The sequence below is a fragment of the Acomys minous genome (assembly GCF_964271855.1).
Source record: "Acomys minous genome assembly, chromosome: 6".
Taxonomy (NCBI): Eukaryota; Metazoa; Chordata; class Mammalia; order Rodentia; family Muridae; genus Acomys; species Acomys minous.
In genome coordinates, this window is record NC_140487.1 from 86,513,148 (window position 1) to 86,531,988 (window position 18,841).

General features: G+C 51.7%; 2 protein-coding genes across 6 annotated transcripts in view; one reads left to right on the top strand and one right to left on the bottom strand.

Moving 5' to 3' along the window:
• DIO1 (iodothyronine deiodinase 1) overlaps positions 1-18,841 on the bottom strand; it is a 365,641-nt gene that overhangs the window by 133,116 nt on the left and 213,684 nt on the right. The gene's annotated exons all lie outside the window — the stretch shown is intronic.
• Positions 35-17,825, top strand: CYB5RL (cytochrome b5 reductase like). 5 transcript variants are annotated; one of them, XM_084785595.1, is made up of 8 exons: positions 48-112; positions 1,547-1,625; positions 2,086-2,330; positions 4,548-4,696; positions 6,020-6,107; positions 9,394-9,498; positions 12,817-13,020; positions 16,185-17,825. In XM_084785595.1, the coding sequence occupies exons 3-8, from the start codon at positions 2,133-2,135 to the stop codon at positions 16,386-16,388; spliced, it is 948 nt and encodes a 315-aa protein (XP_084641721.1). In that variant the 5' UTR covers positions 48-112; positions 1,547-1,625; positions 2,086-2,132; the 3' UTR covers positions 16,389-17,825. The 5 variants fall into 5 exon arrangements, with proteins under 5 accessions (XP_084641720.1, XP_084641724.1, XP_084641721.1 ...); XM_084785594.1 differs by lacking the exon at positions 1,547-1,625 and having other exon boundaries at positions 35-112; XM_084785598.1 differs by lacking the exon at positions 1,547-1,625 and having other exon boundaries at positions 35-112; positions 12,880-13,020.

The following is an 18,841-nucleotide window of genomic DNA, read 5'->3' on the forward strand; positions in this document are numbered from 1 at the left end:
GTTAAAATGTCCTTGCTTTGACCCCACCCCTCAGGCAGTTCCCATCCTTAGAGGTGGACCCTCCAAAGCGCCCTCTGCGTGGTGTTTCTGCTGAACAAGTGCAGGTGGGGAGGTGAGTGGTGGTGGCGCTTGCCTGGACCGGAGGAGTGCAGGGTCTCAAGCCTTGACCACTGTAGACCTTTAGAGTTCGAGAGGTGCCAGTCTCCTCGCTGTAAAATTAAGAATTGAAATGCCTTAGCAGGTCCGACACCTAGTGGGTTCTAGAACTGTCTTCCTCTCCCACCTGCTGCTTCCTACGCTTCCCTGGCTGAGGCTTTCCTGGAGGCCAGTGCCGGAACCGCTCCTTAGCTCAGCACCTGCTTCTGCCAGGCTCACTCACTGTGGGGGGTCGGGGTGGGTATTGTGCTAAGCACTGAGTGGGCGGGTAGAGCTTAGATTTAAGAGCCACAGAGCGAGAACACAAGCGAACATGGATAATGGCAACACACATATGTTTCCTGTCCATTTCCCTAGGTCTTTCTCTCTCGTTTAACTACTGTCAAAGTTGCTATCATTTTTATTTTTGTGTAATGATTGTCCTGTGAGCTTGGAGAGCTGCTGTGTCCCGTGTTCCTGGAGCAGTTGCCTGACATGTATTATATGCTTACAAATAAATACATATTAAAACAAATAAGGTGCTTGGTAGTGACAAGGGGACACTTGGGAAGAGCCTCTGAGGGGAGATGACCTTTCAGCTAAGGGCAGAAGAGTATAAAGAAAGGCATCCAGGCCAAGGCTGCAACAGGAATTATGCCATGTCTTTAAAAAGTGTGGGGCTGGAGAGATGGCTCAGTGGCTAAGAGCACTGGCTGCCCTTCCAGAGGTCCTGAGTTCAGTTCCCAGCAACCACATGGTGACTCACAACCATCTATAATGAGATCTAATGCCCTCTCCTGGCATGTAGGTGTACATGCAAATAGAACACTCATATACATTAAATACATAAATAATAAATTTTTTAAAATGTGATTGATGTGGCCAACATCTCTACCAATTTCCAAAATAGCTGAGACGATAGGACTGTTTAAACCCCACAAAGGAGGCACGTGTAAGGCAAAGGACGGTGTGGCTAGCACTGGACAGGAGTTTACAGTGAACAAAAAAGCCTTTTCACGTGCTTCATTTTAATATACCCCTCTCCAAACCCAGAGAGTGACTGGCATAAAGAGCGGCCTCAGTCACTCATGTTCCTGATACATAGCGTGCTGAAAGACGGATTGATTGGATGGATGCAGCACCGTGCTAGGTCCTTTTCTTTTCTTTTTTTTTTTTTTCTATTTTGGTTTTTCAAAACAAGGTTTTTCTGTGTAGCCTTGGCTGTCCTGGACTAACTTTGTAGACCAGGCAGGCTGGCCTCGAACAGCGATCCGCCTGCCTCTGCCTCCCAAGTGCTGGGATTAAAGGCATGCGCCGCCACCGCCCGGCTAATCCGTGCTAGATCTTAACAGGGACAGGGACCATGTCCTGTTCACTTCTGTGGCGTTCCACCACCTAATCTTGTGCCTAGCTCCTAGACCACAGGGTGAGCACTCACCAGTCAGGAGGAGCTTCCCGTATGCCAGCTCTGACAGGAGACTGCAGAAAAAGTAAGGCATCAACCGTGTTCTCACTGGTGCCCTGCCCTCAGAAGCATACTGACCACACAGCGCTCCCTGCACAGTAGAAAAGGGTTTCTGGGGGGGGGGGGGGCGGTCAGCTGGAGAGATGGCTCAGAGGTTAAGAGCATAGACTGCTCTTCCAGAGGTCCTGAGTTCAATTCCTAGCAACCACATGGTGGCTCACAACCATCTATAATATGATCTGATGCACTATATACATAATAATAAATAAAATTTTTTTTAAAAGAAAAGGGTTTCTGAAACCAAGTCCCCTTTTCTGCTGAGATTTATTTCATACACATGCACACACTCACACAACCCCGCCCCCCAATAATTGTAAGTAGTAAGTGTGTCCATCTGACAGCAGATCTCTGGTTAAACCATCCCTGTCCCTGTAACCTGGCAGGCCTTGGGGAGGACAGAGCTAACCCCTGTATTTTCCTCCCAGGCTGACAGCAAAGGAGAGCCTGGCCCACTCCACTCGTCCCAGTGACCATGGATCTGAAGGAGGACAGTGATGCCAAAGCGTGGCTGCAGCTGAAGCCTGTGGCGCCGCTGCCCTCCCAGTGCTGCGGCAGTGGCTGTTCACCCTGTGTGTTTGACCTCTATTACCAAGACCTGGAGCGATGGGAGACAGCCCAAGCCAGAAACGACAGGAGCCTGCTGAGTGGGAAGCAGCCACCTGAGACCCGGGTGAGGAGTCCAGAGTGGCAACATCTGTCCTCTCTGCCCTGCCCAGGGTGCCTGCTATGGGCAACCTTCCTTGACTAGACATTGGAGAGAAAGAAGCAGTCATAATGGAAGCAGACAGATCCAGGGAGCAAGGTCCAGACCTGAAGCCAGCCTAGTAGCTATGTGCATTTAGTCTAAGTCTTTTAACCTCTTGAAGCCTTAATTTCCCCATCTGTAAAATGGATCACACTATGTTTGTTTGTTTTTATTTGTCGTTTGGTTGGTTTGGTTTTTCGAGACAGGGTTTCTCTGGGTAGCCTTGGATGTCCTGGAACTCGCTCTGTAGACCAGGCTGGCCTCAAACTCACGGAGATCTGCCTGCCTCTGCCTCCCAAGTGCTGGGATCAAAGTCATGCACCACCAGCATCCAACTGGACCAAGGTATTTGTAATGTTTAGCAAGAACCTAATAATTATTTCGCCCAACAGATATCTACTGAATACCTGTTATACACCAGGCCCTGTAACCACTGAGGAAAGTGAGCAAGGCATAGTCCTTGTCCTCAAAAAGCACACTAACATGGTATTACACGGCCAGGTAAATAAGGTGCTGTGGTTACTAAGTTGTCTCCGGTGCTTGCTGACTTTCTTGTCCCTTCCCAACCCCTAAAGAACTTCGTACACTTCACAGTAGTTATATGTTCAGTATGCCGTGCTTATAATCACCTTTAAAGTGATATTGCGATGTTTGGTTAATCTTACAAAACACCATTTACCCCTTTGGGGTTTTGAGAAGGGTTCTCTGCATAACCCTGGCTGTCCTGGAATTCACTCTGTAGACCAGGCTGGCCTCAAATTCAGAAATCCCCCTGCCTCTGCCTCCTGAATGCTAGGATCAAAGGCATGCCCCCACACTACCTGGACGAAACAGCTTATTTCAATCTAATAATTTTATATTTTAAATTGTGATTTAAAATAATATATTAATTCCCATAGAAATTTACATTTTATGAAATACATATTCAGAACTAGGCATAGTAGCACACATATATTATATATAGAGATAGATATACACATATACGTATATAGATACAGATATATATACCTTGACCAAGTAGTGAGTAAGGTCAGTCTGAGCTATGAGAAAGAGAACAAGCAAGCTCAGTAGTAGTCATGGTATCAGAGAAGACTTCCTACAGGAAACCCAGGCGGGGGGGGGGGGGGGTTGGGAAGGGCCAAGACCTGAGATGCAGAGGACACGAGTCCCTGCTCATGGCTGACTTTGAAAAACAAACCGTTAGGTTTGGAGTAGGGACTGCTGCGTACTCTCACAGCTTCTGTGGTGTCTGTCACAGATGTGAGGCGGGCCCCATACTGTGACTGTGTGACTCTGTAATTCCTATTTCCCCAAAGGAAGTTTACCAAGGACCCCAATCAGGACTACTTACTATGGAGGCAGGTTAACTAAAAGGCTGAGCTTTGCCTCTTCTCCTGCCTCCTGGGAGTCACACACCCTGACTGCCAGCGTGCATTGTGGGCAACTCACCAACCACATGACGTGGGGCCCCTCTTTTCTCTCCGATGCCTGTAAGAGGGAGCCCCCGCTTAGCCTCATGGGCCTGAGCTGTATTTGGAATCTCCACCATATTCTCTGTCTCTGCTGTTAATAAATCTGTTCCCAAAAGGGCAGTCCACCCCCAGTGTGCCTCCTGAAATCCGAAAACCTGGGGCCTTGAGGCCTCAGTTTCCCCATATGTGGTACAAGGCTGTTGGGTTGGATCACCCCTAAGGCTCCATCAGTCCTTCAGCTCTCCAGATCCGGAAGTTATCAGATCTGAAGGGTGAGTAGGGTCCGGCACCGGAGTGTTTTGTATAGAGGATACAATAAAGACCTCGAGGTGGGCAGTGACAGGTGGCCTTGGTCTAGCGTCTGTTCTGTGGGATAAAATGAAGCTTGTGGCTGCCCACGGCTCCTTTGAGTAGGCTAACGAGCCTCTGCTTGGCCCTGCAGTGGTGGGGAGCTACAGACAGCTTCAAAGAAGAGCAAACTCCACGTTCTATGCTGTAGATCAAGGGGAGCAAGGGCCAACTCTGTCGCATCGGGAGATGGCTCTCATCGGGGGAAGTAGCAAGGATGTGTGTCCCTTGGGTCTGATCTCTAGAGGTCACATCTTTTCCTGTTGCAGGGCTGTTGTCCCTTGGGTCTGATCTCTAGAGGTCACATCTCTTCCTGTTGCAGGGCTGTTTTACCAAGCTGAGTCCAGAGACCTTCCTGGCCTTCCACATCAGCACCTTGGAGAAGGTCACCAAGGACACCTATCTTGTCCGGTTTACACTACCTGGACACAGTCAGCTCGGCCTGCTTCCCGGGCAGCACCTCGTCCTACGGTACACACAGGTAGTGGGGGGACCAGTGTCTGCTGCCCTGCTTTGTTACTAACCAGTTGAGTAGCCTGGGGCAGCTTGCTTGACCTTTCTTAAGCCCTTGTTCGCCTTCCTCAGGATGGACACAGTAGCAAGGAGTCCTCAGCATGGAGCTCAGTAAAATGTGCTTTTGTGATACCTAATAACACCAGCACTTTAATAGCACTTTCTGGCCAAGGCACAGCTCTGTCTACTCACATCCACAGAATCATTTAGCGTTCAGACTCTCTTAGCATTGCATTCTGCATTTGGTTTTTGGTTGTTTTGGTTTGGTTTGGTTTGGTCTTTTTGCGATTTACTCATTTGTATTTTTTGCATATGCATGTGTGCTTGAGTGTATGTATGTGCGTCATGTGTGCAGTATTCAAGGTCAGAAAAGGGTGTCAGGCCTTCTGAAATTGGTTACAGGCAGTCGATATAGGTGGAGACCCAAATGGAGGTTCTGTGCAAGAGCGCTGAGTGCTCTTAACCTCGGAGCCATTTCTCCAGCCCTCTGTTATGACTTTAAATGAACTTACGTCTATGGTATGCCTGGAACACCACAGGCGTTGGTACCTCATAGCTCTTCTCAGGACTCAGGATTGCTCTCCTGACCCCATGGTTAGCAACATTGTAAAGACAGTGGGTACAGTGGCAGGGCTTTGGCCTCGGACCCCTTTGAGGACTCTTCCAGGTCTCATGCTTGCTGGTCTATGTTAGACTCATGAATCTTAGCAGCTGTTTTGGGGGGGGGGGTTGTTGTTGTTGTTGTTTTTTGTTTTGTTTTGTTTTGTTTTGTTTTTTTGGGTTTTTCAAGACAGGGTTTCTCTATGTAGCCTTAACTGTCCTAGACTCACTTTTTAGACCAGGCTGGCCTCGAACTTAGAGCGATCCACCTGCCTCTGCCTCCCGAGTGCTGGGATTTAGCAGCTGTTTTTATCTGTATCATTTTGTAGCGTGGAAGGAAACCATAGTAATGTCCCACAAACCGCTCACATCATCAGTGCTCTTTGGCGTTCTATTCGGTCTGATCCCGGTGAAGTCACACAACCAGGACCTGAAGGGCCACTCCCCTGCTGTGCTACAGGAGGTGCCGCTGAGAGATTACGTGGCCTGCACAGGTCTCACAAGTAGCATGGGTAGCAGTGAGCTCAGTGTTCTTCCTTCTGCTGGTCCTCCCCTGTCCCTCAGGGAGGACCTCTGGGAAGGACTGGAACCCACCTTCACATCCATCAGCCTGGCAGAGGAGGTGCCTGATAGGAACTTGTTAAACGCCTGGCTACCTGACTGTGTGCTTCTCCTTCCCAGGGGTACAGTAGACGGCTTAGAAATTCAGAGAGCCTACACTCCCATCAGCCCCGTCACTGCAGAAGGCTACTTTGAGGTTTTGATCAAGGTGAGTTGATTCTTGTTGAGGATTCTGTAAGGTGCTGTAGACTTGTCCTTCCCCCTCCAGCTTGACTCGGGTGGAGGGATTCCCATGTGTTAGCTGGCGTGAGAACTGGCTGACTTGAAGGAGCAATACTTTCTGGGGAGGGCTCGCTCTTCTCCTTTTCTATGGAGAGTGCTGCTGGGCATTTGACAGAAAACATGTTATTGGGGATTTTAGGAAAGCTCTGCCTTATCCCGTTTTATATACTGGTGGGAAAAGAAGTGGGGAGCAAGTCCCTGTACCCCTGTGTGCTGGTACAGGGATCCAGCCTGACCTGGAGGGACCCCGCCAGGACACTGGTCAGATCAATGCAGTACAGCATGATGCTAGTCATGACAGAGGTAGCCGGGCCAGCTCACAGTGGGTGACATACAAGGAACTCAGGCCCAGCTTCCTGGGAGATGCTGTGTGTTTGAGGGCTGAGGAGCAAGAGAGCTGCGTGAGGAAGGCTCTGAGAGCCTGGGAGCAGCAAGGCAGAAGAAGCTGGGATTGGAAAAGGCATGTATCCAGGCACAGAAGGGGGCAGGACGCAGGAGAGAAAACTGGGCATGAGGACCCCACAGCCAGGGCTAAGCTGACGCCCTCTCTCTGGGAGGTGGCCTCGAAGGAGGGGTGTGGCCTGACCGTGGCAGAGAGTGAATGGCATTGAGGCCTGAAAGTGCTGCTAGCCAGACGTAGGAAAGGGTGACCGGACACAGGGCTAGGAACCCTCTTCAGCCCAAGTGGTGGAAGAAGAAGACGCTGTGAGACAGCGGGCTGGTGGAAGAGTCATCAGGGATGGGTGAAATGGGTCGGGTACAAAATGCAGTAAATTACAGACATGGAGGCCCAGGGTGAATAAACTAAAGAGGTTGCTTTCTGTGACCCTCTGGCGTTTGACTTAGAGCATGTGCACCTTCCCGTGAGCCAACCTGCTGTAGCTGTGCCAGGTGTGTCCAGCCTCTCACCACACCATCCTGTCACCTACAAAGTTGATGCTCCAGGACAAGTGACTCAACAAACCAAAAATACTAATAATGCTTTAAAATACGTTTGCGAGTTTGTGTCAGGCCACTTCCATAGCTATCCTTAGCAGCCTGTGGCCATGGGCACACATGCCCGCAAGAGAGAGCATTTCCCTCATGGAATCGTAAGGAGCTTCAGTACTAAAGAACAGCTCTGACATCCAAGCCTCCTCCTTCCTCGGCTGTCAGCATCCCAGCTCACTGTCAGCTGGCTGCGGCCAGGGAGGGCCCAGGCTGGAAGGTGGAGGAAGGAGTGTTCTGGGTGAACAAGCCCCTGACTCCGAGGCCTAGGGCTGTCTTGGGCCCCTGCTTTCCTGCCCGCCTGCGGAGCCTGAGTGTTTAGCCCTCCCCCACATAAGCCTGGACGAGCTCCCTTCTGCACGCTCCTGTTTGTCTGGGAGATTCCACAAATCCTCTCCAAATGGCCTGCTTCCTGCGCTGCTTGTCTAGGGCGCTTCTGCTGAGAGGATAAGCCTGGAGACAGTCCTCCAGAGCAGCCGGGTCCCTCCCAGCTGCACTGCAGCGGCTCAGGCTCATCTACTCCTTCAGAGAGGCATCATTATCCCTAAGCCACTGGCTGGGAAGGGCTGGAAATATCTTTGCAAATTGGGAAGGCAGTGGGAATTTGTGGGTGGTTTTTCCCTAAGGAGGGCTCTTTCTTCAGGCTCCCCCTAAGCCCTGGTTACGCTGCCTGTGACTCTGTTCTCATTTCAACCCATGACCCCAGAAAGGCCATACCATCCCCACCTTACCAGCGGCAAAACTGAGGCTTAACGCCTCTTGGGCAGTAGGAGGAACGCTGTGTTAGTTTCTGTTGAACATTTGCTTCAAACTAGGCTCTCTGTGGCAGAATGTTTTCTTTGGTGTTGTCTGCGTCACAGAGCTGCTTAGAGCCATAGCTAGGGTTTTGTTTGTTTTGTTTTATGTGTATGGACAGTAGTGAGCCAACACACAGGTGCTGGGAATCGAACCCAGGCCCTCTGGCAGGGCAGCCAGAGCTCTTAACTGCTGAACCATCTCTCTAGCCCCTATAGCTGGGGTTCTTACTTTCCCCAAATTGGGCCCAGAAACCAAAATGTGCTCCCATGCAGCTTCCAGTAAAAACCTTCCCTCCCAGGTCAGCAGGGATGTCCTGTGCCTCATGCAGATAGTCTCAGAGGTAGTCGTGGGCGCCTGAAGGGAGGTCTGACCACTAAACCCTAGTCTCTCCTTCCTGTTTTGTCTCTCACTGTTTCCCCTGACTCTACCACTCCATGGCCATCTGTTCATCCCAAGAGAACATCTGGCGTCCTGTGCCCTTGACCGTGCTGCTGCAAATGCCAGAGTCATCTTTGCTTGTCTCCCCAACACCTGTCCAACCTTCAGTGTCTCCACCTCCAAGAAGCCAGCCTTGCTTTACTCCGTAGGCTCAGGCTTTCTCCTCACAGACTGTGAGGCTTTCTCAACCTTGTTTTTGTCTGAGATGTGTATATACATCCTTCCTATATTTTGAGGCCTTTTAGAGGAGGCCTGACTGAATACATTAATTGATTGGAATAATTATTGCTGAATGTTCATGGTTCAGGCACTGGACTTGTTGGTGTTTCAGGTCCAACTGCGTGCCCTGCTAACCTCAGCATGGTGCTCAGAACAGAGCAGATAGGCTGTGTAAACAGCGCACCCACTTAGTCATCCCAGCGGGAGGTGGTATAGAATGAGCCAGAGACTGCAAACTGAATCCAGCATACAAATGTGCTTGGCTCCAGCCTGCCCAGGATCGCAGAATTCTGAGTTTATCGTTGGCATTTCATAAGTGGGAGGGTTTTCAGTAAAAAACATGGATCACCTTCATCTCCTGGAAGACCCCTGAGATCTGGCGACATCTGCACACTAACTACAGACTAGCACCTGCAAAGTTGCTTCCCCTAGTAGAGAGACTGCTGTCTTCCTGAACCTGGCTGTTAGCTGTCTTTAGTCACTACCCAGTTCTTTGTCGGGCTGCGCTCCCTGCACAGTCCCCTCGGGCATCCGGGTGTGAGACCTCTGAGATTGGGAGGTCCACTGGAGTCCCATCGCAGCCTTACCATCCACCGGGTTTAGTAGATGCCAGTGCGGATTAATAGCTCCAACACGTGGGGTGCACAGGAAGGTAAGCTGAGAGTCCCCCAGAGACACTGAGCATGCAGAAGGAGATCTAAGTGTTAGCAAGGGAGGTTTGCACAGTGCCACACGCCTGTCCACCAACTGTTGCCTGTGTTTGTTTCAAGTGCTATCGGACGGGGCTGATGTCCAGGTACGTGGAGTCCTGGAGACCAGGAGACACAGCTTTCTGGCGAGGGCCTTTCGGAAGCTTCTTATATGAACCAAACAAGGTCAGTGCCAGCGCCTTCAGTTCTGAGGAGCTTCCCCAGGCTGTTCTCTGGGCCGTGAGTCCCCTGTTTGAGGCTAACACTTCAACCCAGTCCCCGGAGTGGTGCTGAGCTTAGACAAGGAAGGAGATAACAAAACTGACCACTCGACTCCAAAGCTGTTGATGGCTGCCTGTGCCACAGGAAGTCAGGCTTCAGAGGTGGCCTTCAGGACGCCGCTGCCCTCTGACACTCAGGTACTGTTCCAGCCACACTCAGGAGGCTAAACGCAGCCCACACTCACTGCTGGGAGCTGAGAACTTCTGTACTGGAAGGCTCTCACCTCATCTGCATAGCAGGCTTGGCTCTCTGTCCAGTTTTCCCAGAGAGAACTGGCCATTTTTCATCGGCTGCGTCATGCCTGGGAAGAGGTCCAGTCATATGTAGCGTGAGTCTTGAGAGTCCTCTGACCCAGCAATTCCATTTCTGGAAGTCTGTTATAGAGAGAAAAGACAAACCCAAATGATTGTTCTTTTGCATGTGTTGGTGACTTTTTTATTTATAATAACAAAAGACTAGACTATCCAACAAAGGGGCCAGTTAAGTACACTGGCTACAGGTACTTCATAGAGGATTCTCCTAGATTCTGAAGTTAGTTTTTAATGTTGCTCTGTGTTATGCTATAAGAGCAAGTAACAAGTACTTGGTATAAAATACACACCCAGGGCCGGGCATGGTAGTGCACACGCCTTTAATCCCAGCACTCGGGAGGCAGAGGCAGGTGGATCGCTGTGATTTTGAGGCCAGGCTGGTCTACAAATTGAGTCCAGGACAACCAAGGCTGCACAGAGAGACCAAAAAACCCCAAAACAAAACAAAACAAAACAAAAAACACCTTGTAGGGAAACTAACTTAAAATGCACAGAAAAAATTGTATATGGACAATGTATGAAACATTAGTAGGTTGGGGGAGGGGAATTATGGGCAATTTTCATTTCATCATTATACTTTGCAAATTATCTAGAATGAACACCTATTACCTTTATAATTAGGAAAACAAAGCAAAGCCAAAACAAGTGGAAAAGAATGAATCATGCTTGCCTTGCCATTCTTTTTGTTTAATTTAAAAATAGCTTTTATTGTATTTTTCCCTTATTATAAATGCAAGTCATGTTTACTAACAACAAAAAAAATCAGAAACAGACAAAAAGGAGCCCAAATGCACCTGCAAGCCATCTCCCCAGGGTGCCAGCCTCACTTCCCACTTCCCAACTCTCTCCCACACATATATGCAAATGCATACATGCACACACATATATGAGCATCATACAGCCCTGCCAGGGCTAGGATATAGCTTAGTGTAGACCCGCTTTCCTAACTCTTCTGAGGCCCTGGGCTCCATCCCAGTAAATATCTACCCTCTTACACACTGCCGAACCCATCTGCAGTGCATCCTCTGTGCAGGCTCTGGCTTTAACACTTGCCATGTGGTGCTCACTCAGCCCTCCCAGCAGCTCCTGGCGATTTGTGCCTCCCGCCCCCATTTTACACACACAGGTATATATGCTGACACTCTCCAGCAGTGTTCTGGAGCTGCCCATGCTCAGTTCTGCATTCAGTGTTCCCCTCATTCTGGGTCCTTACCCTCCAGAACAGGGTGTGGGTGTTGTTTCTTCTCCTGGCTTGGAGCAGATGACTCTCTCACCATTTTTCCTATGAGAAAGCCTCCCAGTGCCTGTGGCCTGCATCTTTGGGACACCAGAGGCCTCTGTTTCTTACCTAGAGTCATTGGTAAGGGGCAAGGGTGGTGGCTCTCACATTCAGATTGCCACCAAAGCTTTGCCAGGGCCTGCTCTGCTCCTTGAGAAAGCTCAAGTACCCACCCTCTGTGGGTGTCGCATTACACACAGATGTTAAATCAACCACAGAGACATCTGTCTGCGCCATCATGCCACAGGCAGACACGAGCACCTGTCCAGGAGGAGGCTGGTAGTATTTGCCAGTGTTGTATGAGGGAGCCACAAGGCACTAGGGGGACAGGAAAAGAGGAGCCCCCACCTCAGCCCTGCTCAGGGAAGGCTCCCAAGAAGTCAACCTGAGCAAGAATGAGAGAAAGGGAGGGTGACACAGGTAAAGACCCAGAGGCTGGAGGGACCGTGGTTGCAGAACAAGGTGACCTGGCCCCGGATCTCAGGCTTAGTAAGAGGGAGAAACCTCAATTCCGTACCGGGTCTTTATGTTAGCTCATCTGGTCCTCATGGCGATTCTGAGATGGGAGCTATTTTAGGATAATGTTCTCATATTGTTTCCCACCAGTGAAGAAATTGAGGTTCAGATAGGACAATGGCTTGCCCAGATCACATGGCTGGTATTTATACACGGGAGCCTAATCTCTGTGTGGGTCAGGAACTAGCCTTTAAGAAACCGACTTGGAAAAAGGAAAAAAGACACCGACTCTGAGCCGGGCGTGGTGGCACACGTCTTTAATCCCAGCACTTGAGAGGCAGAGGCAGGCAGATATTGTGAGTTCAAGGCCAGCCTGGTCTACAAAGCAAGTCTAGGATAGCCAAGACTACACAGAGAGACCCTGTCTCAAAAAAACAAAACAAACAAGAAACCAACTGAGAGCCCAGTGATGGTGATGCATGCCTTTAATCCCAGCACTTGGGAGGCAGAGGAAGGCGGATCTCTGAGTTTGAGGACACCTGGTCTACAGAGTGAGTTCTAGGACAGAGAGACCCTGTCTGGGGTGGGGAGGATAAAGAAAGTCTGAAAAGGCCTGCCCTTTTTTAAGAGACCTAGAAACAGGAAATGGGCTTACTGAGGAGGGGTTAGTGGTACTAGGTCTCTTGGACAGGAACGTACCTTACAGTGGCGGGCTAGGCACATGTGTCACTTCATTTAATTCAGAGAAGAGAGGCTCCAGGTTCTAGACTGGGGCCCTGAGACCTTTATAGAGCTCCCCAGGGTCAGAGGAGGCAGTCCAGAGCAGGCTGGGGTGGAGTTGGGTGGGGCAAGCCTTCGGTGGGAAAGGAAGTAGCTTTGTGAGGTTGTGAGCTCCTTGCCAGCTGTACGCAGCATCCTTGTAGGGAAGTGTTAAATGGCAGCCCTACAGACATTTGCTCTCTGGGAGCCTCGGAGTCCCATAACATGTGTTCTGCAAGCCTTACGTGCTGCTGTTCAGAACCAGGTGGCTTCCTACATCAGGGGTGGAACATGGCAGAGAGGGGTGGGGCACTTGAGAAAGGCATTGCTGCCCAGCTTAGGCAAGACCAAGAGAAGACTCAGTAGGGTGGTGGGTGAGACCCGACCGTCCACTGTACTGTCCATCCTACTCTCTAGTATGGTGAACTCCTCATGCTGGCAGCCGGCACAGGCCTGGCCCCTATGGTGCCTATCCTGCAGAGCATCACAGACAACGCAGATGATGAGACTTTCGTCACCTTGGTGGGCTGCTTCAAGACCTTCGAGGGCATCTACCTGAAGACCTTCCTCCAGGAACAGGCCAGGTTCTGGAACGTGCGAACCTTCTTTGTCCTCAGTCAGGTGAGCCCCAGGTGGGACTTCCTCCCCTAACCAGCTGCATTCCCTTTGTGCTGCCCTGAGGACTGGCTGTAGCCTCGATGCCCTGTGTGTATGCATAGTCCCAGGTGCTCTGTGTGGAATGTAGGCATTACCGAGCCGTTCCTACAGAGGAGGAAGCTGGCTTAAAGAGGTGCTGGGCTGAGGGACATGCTAACGACAGGGGAGCCAGGACCAGACCCTGTGCTTCAAACTCCTGAGGACACAGACGATGCAACCCGTGCTTCCGACTGCTGTCCCCTGGGCTCACTGTGTGCTCGCATACTCTGTGAGGTGCTTAGCGTGAGCTTCCATCAAGACTGACTGGGCAGTGCCTTAGTAAGGTCCCTGCCACCTCCACCTGTTCCTCCACACAGCTGTGGAATGGCTGCTGTCAGACTCTGTGAGCTGTCAACTCTTCAGCTGGAAGCCACCCCGTGCCCTGCTTCCTGTGTCCCCATCCCCCAATGCTTGCCATAGCATGCACATCTCAAGCCCGGCTTCCATGACCGCTGTCAGTCTGCTCTCTAGAGGGTCTAATTTTACTACTTCCTGCACTCCCTGGGTTGGGGTTCCCTGCGGCCCCCTCTCCCCACTTCCTTAGTTCTGTGCTTCAGATGCCACCTCCTCAGTTTCCTTTTTGAGACCATTCTGGATGGTCTCCAACAGCTTATATGATCCCCAGCCGTATGGCTGGAGCCTTGTGGAGACAGAGTCTACAGACCTGTCCACGGTGGAAGGCTCTTTGACGCGCACGTGGGAGGTCTGTTTGGTGACCATTAACAGCAGCAGGACATTCCCAAGGCAGAGCATGAAACAGGTGGCTTGTGTGCAGCCGAGGGGATGAGGGAAGGCCACAGGCCAACAGCATAGTGGCCCTGCAAAAGCCTGGGCCAGGAAGGGGACAGGACACAGGACCCTGGCTGCTGGCTAGCCCTCCTTCCCTCTGTCCTCAAGGATGAGATGCCAGGGACACAAATGAAGGTGAGAGCTTCCTGGCCCCGGGGCACTCACCTGTCTACAAGGACAGCTGGTCACAGCTAGCTGTCTTGGTGGCCTTCAGTGGCTGCTAAAGACCATGAGAGAAGCAGCTCAGGAAAAAAGTCTTTCAGCTTTCAGCTGTGGTCCATCCACAGTGGAAGTCATGGTAGAAACTCAACCTGAAAACAGAAAGCAGAGACCATGAAGGAATGCTCTTTCCTGGCTTGTTCAGTTTGCTTTCTTATATAGCCCAGGGCCCCTGCTCAGGGATGGCACCAGCCACATCAGTCATCAACTAGGAAAATGACCAGCACTATGGTACATATCCTTTCCTTCTTTTCTCGCCACCCCCTGCCTTTTTTTCTTTCTTTCTTTCTTTCTTTCTTTTTTTCCTTTTCTTTTGAGACAGGGTTTCTCTTATATTCCTGGCTGTCCTGGACTCACTCTGTAGACCAGGCTGGCCTCGAACTCACAGAAATTTGCCTGCCTCTGCCTCCCAAGTGCTGGGATTACAGGTGTGCACCACCATTCCCGGGTTTTTTGGTGGGGGTTTTTGACATAACTTTTTGATGGCACACACCCAGCTTTTGAGAGGCTGAGGTGTTGAGGTCAGCCTGGTCCACATAGTGAGTTCTAGGCCAGCCAAAGCTATACATAGTGAGACCTTGTGTGTGTGTGTGTGTGTGTGTGTGTGTGTGTGTGTGTGTGTGTGTGTGTGTGTGTGTGTGTGACGGCTCCACAGGTGTGCCTATAGGCCAGTCTGATAGAGGCATTTTCTCAACTGAGAGTCCTTCTCAGATGACTCCAGCTTGCATCAAATTGACAAAAACCGATCAGGATCCTGCTGGTCTTTGAACATGTCTCTGTGCAGCATTCATAGCATTTCAGCCCTTACTACAGTCTCATGGAGTTTGTACTGCCATCCCACCTCTTTTACAGATGTGGAACCATGGTAACAGCAACAGAGAGCTGGGTACCAGCCTGGTTGGTCCTACACAGAGCAATTCTCTTAGTGCCTATCAGCATAGTGCACATGCATGCTGGCCAGCAGGGAGGGCAAGTGGGGTCAGGAATGCTGCACAGAAGGTGACGTTTGAGCCTGGTCCAGAAAGTCATGCTAAGGTTCCTGTTCGGCCCTGCCAGGCTTTGATGATGCTAGGTGCTGAAGGTTGGCAGGACATGGGCTGGCTGGCTTGATAGCAGGAGTAAATGGTAGCTCCACTCACACCCATGTACTTGACTCGGGTTGCCTCTCTCTCTGCCCAAGCCTGGCAACAGGTCTCTCCACTCCTTCCACTTCCTGCCAGCTTGTCCTTCGTTCTGCACTGGCTCCCACTGGCCTCAGGCCTTCCCAAGCTCAGCGGCCTGTTGACCTTGACAGCTCCATCTCCTGTCCTGTCCTGCCTTCCCCAATGCTGTGTCCTGCTGTCACTGAGCTTGCAGGTACAGCTGTGCTACACTCTCTGACAGCTAGCCTTTGTCCCTGCTGACCCCTGCCAGGTCCCCTTTCCCAACGCCTACTCACCCTTCCTGGATCTGCCGAGGGGGACACCCATCCTGCAGACCCTGGGTGGTGCTAGTGTTCCTGCTGTCACAGCCCTGCTTCTGCCACCACAGCACCTACCTACCTACCATTTAAGGGGCTCTACCACAACTGAGGAGTACCCAGCCTCAGTGCATCTTAGGGTGCACAATTTGGGTAGGACTAGTGGAGCCAACGAGTTGGAGAGGATTGGGAAGGAGAAATGAGGCCAGTGGGGCATGCTGGCTCTGCCCTCAAGGTTCTACTAGGTAGGGAGGGCATTTGGGGGAGCATAGGGAAATCTAGGTCACCAGAGAGTACCCCTTGACAGCACTAGAGGACCAGGAAGTCATCCAGACTTCTTGAGGGAGGGCTACAAGGCCTGAAGGCACGTGAGGCACTGGGAGCCCCTGTTCCTCAGGCCTCCACAGGGCTGTGTTTACTGTGGCCAGCAGCGCCATGGCCTCCGTAGCCTTGGCCTTCATCACATAGCTCAGAGGCTGGTATCTGAGCATGGCGGTGGCAGTTGAGTTAGGAGCGTCTTCTGGTGAAGGGTTTCTCCCATTTCCCACAGTGGCAGAAAAGAGCTGGCTGGACAAACACCAAGAGCTGCCAGGGGTCATCACTGCTCTTCTTGTCTTCCCAGGAGGCCTCCCCAGAGCAGCTTCCCTGGAGCTACCGTGACAAGACCCGCTTTGGCCGCCTGGGCCAGGAGCTGGTCGATGAGCTGGTGGCCGGCTGCCGAAGGAAGCCATTTATATTAGTCTGTGGCTCAGCTGCATTTACCGAGGACATGGCGAGGTGCTTGCTGTCTGCTGGCCTGACTGAGGACTCCTACTTCCTCTTCTAGCCCCCGCCATAGACCTTACAGCAGGGGCACTGGAGGGAGCCCAGCCCCACTGCTGACTTGCCCAGAGACTTTGGGCAAATGTCATCACCCTGGGAACTCCTTCCTGTCTGCCACATCCTGGTGTGTGGAGGGAGAGCAGCAGCTAGCCCGGGGAGCCAGGGAAGAGGACTCCCAGGGAGTCAAGCAAATGGAGCCCTGCTGAGCTCAGGCTGCCTGGGGGCTGGACGGGACAAGGGATGAGGAGCCTCTCTCATCCTTCCAGGGCCCAGGAAGAGCTTAGAGCTCTTCAGAGGACCTTGACTTCTGAGCCTCCTGTAGAGGTAAACCTGACTTCTGAGGGCTTTGGGTCTATGACCTGACCATAGAGCAGGGCACTGCCCAGGCTCATCTCTGTCCACGCCAAGTCTACCCTGCTACAATCAGCCTCACTCTCAGTCTGTCTTTCCTGGCTCTGGAGGCCAGCTCAGAGTCCTTTCCCACAAAAGAAGAGGAACAGAGGCAAATGCCCCTCCCTCCTGCAGGCAGCCACATAGCCCGTGCCTTCAGCTCGGTGCCCTGGCGACGGTTGCTATGGAGATCTAAAGATAGAGCAGGAGTCAGGAGACCTGGGTCCCTCTCCCAGATCTGCCCACTGAGTGGCTGCTGATCCAGGTCCGCCCAGCCCCCACCTCCGCCTCCTCCACCCTGCACGGGGCATGCCCTCTCCAGGGAACTCGCTGCCCCTGGGCATCACGTTGACTTAATGAATTCTGCTTTCCGCAGCCTGGGCCCCAGTGTGCTGCGCCAGCACAGGCTGGATACAGGCAACCCCAGACTTCTAACGCGGCAATGGACGCTTGGCAGTGGAATGTTAGAAGCCGAGAGGCAGAAGCCTGAGGATTAGGCATTTCTAACCGTGGTGTTGCAATGTTCCCAGTAGAGCAGAGCTCAGATGCCAGAAAGCCCTGCCCAGCAGATTCATTGTACACACAGGGAAACCAAGGCCCCATAGCAGCTCACTCAAGGTGAATGGCAGAGGCCTCCATAGAAGTCTCCCATCTCACCCCTGCTCATGGAGTGTGCATGCTTTTTAAACTGGGCTTCACGGGACGCTGGGAAGCTTGCCTGCGTGGCAGCGCTAAAGGGTGGCTGCAGGGATCCCAGGTCCCTTCAATCACAGCAGGTCTGCTTTCACCTCATCCTCACCTGAGGCCTGGAAGAATTTTTCAGAAAAGACTTTTCTATCCCACGCTGAAAACTTCCCAAGAAATAAATCCCTGTTCACTACACAGTTGTGGTGAGCAGCTGGGTGAGGGGACAGGTCCATGCTGCGCCTCAGGTTAAGAGACCTGTGGAGGTTTTACAGGGCGTTAGGTGTGACTTCTCAGAGCCAGGTGTCATGAGCAAGTGAAGGCTCCATAAACATAAGTCGAGACACTTGGTTTCGTTTGGCCCAGGTCCTCAACCTTCTCTGAGTCATTTTTCCCTAAGTCTTGCACCTAGCACAATGTGACAAGCCTGAGGGTCAAAGCTCCCAGATGGGGTCCTTGGTCTCTTCCTGCCTGGCGTGTGACTTGGGGAAAGACACATGTGCTCTATCGGGGCCTCTGAGAACTTCCTCAGCTTGCCTTGGTAGATCTTACTGGCTATCCTCATGGAGGCTCCCAGTGGACAAGGAGCCTGACCATCACAGGAGATGGCAGCAGCCACGCTGGCACAGCCTTTCCCCCGGGGAGCACCAGCAACAGCACAAGTCGGAACTCGTAGCTCTGAAAGGGGGTAAGTGTTAGAGAAATGGGGTCCACGGAGCTGAGAGAGTGGTGAGCCTGGCCTGCAGAATGACGGGGACACTTGTTCATTCATGGAGGGTCAGGGAGACCCCACTTCAGGGGAGGAGTCTAGGGCAGTTCCCACATCTCCCTCTCTGTACCATGTGAGATTTTTGACACCTAGACATTAGATCAGGCCACTCAGAGGCAACTGGCATCCCCTGTCCTTGCGTGGGTTGCCTTCCTCTTAACCTCACTCCATGTAGTCTAGGCATCCTAGCTACTAGTGGGATTAATTATCCTGGGACATTGGTGAGGGCACAGATGTGCTTACAATGACAAAATGCCAAAAGGTCTGTTGTCGTGTGGATACTTGAGATCTCATGAACAGTGTTTGCTGTGCTTGGTGAGGTATAGTGAGCGTGAGAGAGGACTGACTAATTCATCAAGTCACCCCGCTTGGTGGGTGGGTGGTCAGCTGTCCAGTCCTCCTGACAGTGCCTTGCTCTCTGCAGGCTGTGGGGATGGGGGCGGTGCTGCCTGGGTACTGCCGTTGTGTGACAGTGCAGTGGTAGAAGGGACACTCATGAGCTGCATATGACCTAAAGGCCTCAGGAGGCCAACAAAGAGCTCATTACTGTGTAATTGAGACAGATGAGCACCCCAAATCCTGCCACTGTCTCTCTTCAGTCCAGGAGTACAGCA

Excerpts from the sequence above, each read along its gene's own strand:
- CYB5RL (XM_084785594.1), top strand. The coding sequence starts at position 2,133 with ATGGATCTGAAGGAGGACAGTGATGCCAAAGCGTGGCTGCAGCTGAAG. Across the intron at positions 2,331-4,547 it reads AGCAGCCACCTGAGACCCGG|GGCTGTTTTACCAAGCTGAG; the intron begins GTGAGGAGTCCA and ends TTCCTGTTGCAG. Across the intron at positions 13,021-16,184 it reads CCTTCTTTGTCCTCAGTCAG|GAGGCCTCCCCAGAGCAGCT; the intron begins GTGAGCCCCAGG and ends TTGTCTTCCCAG.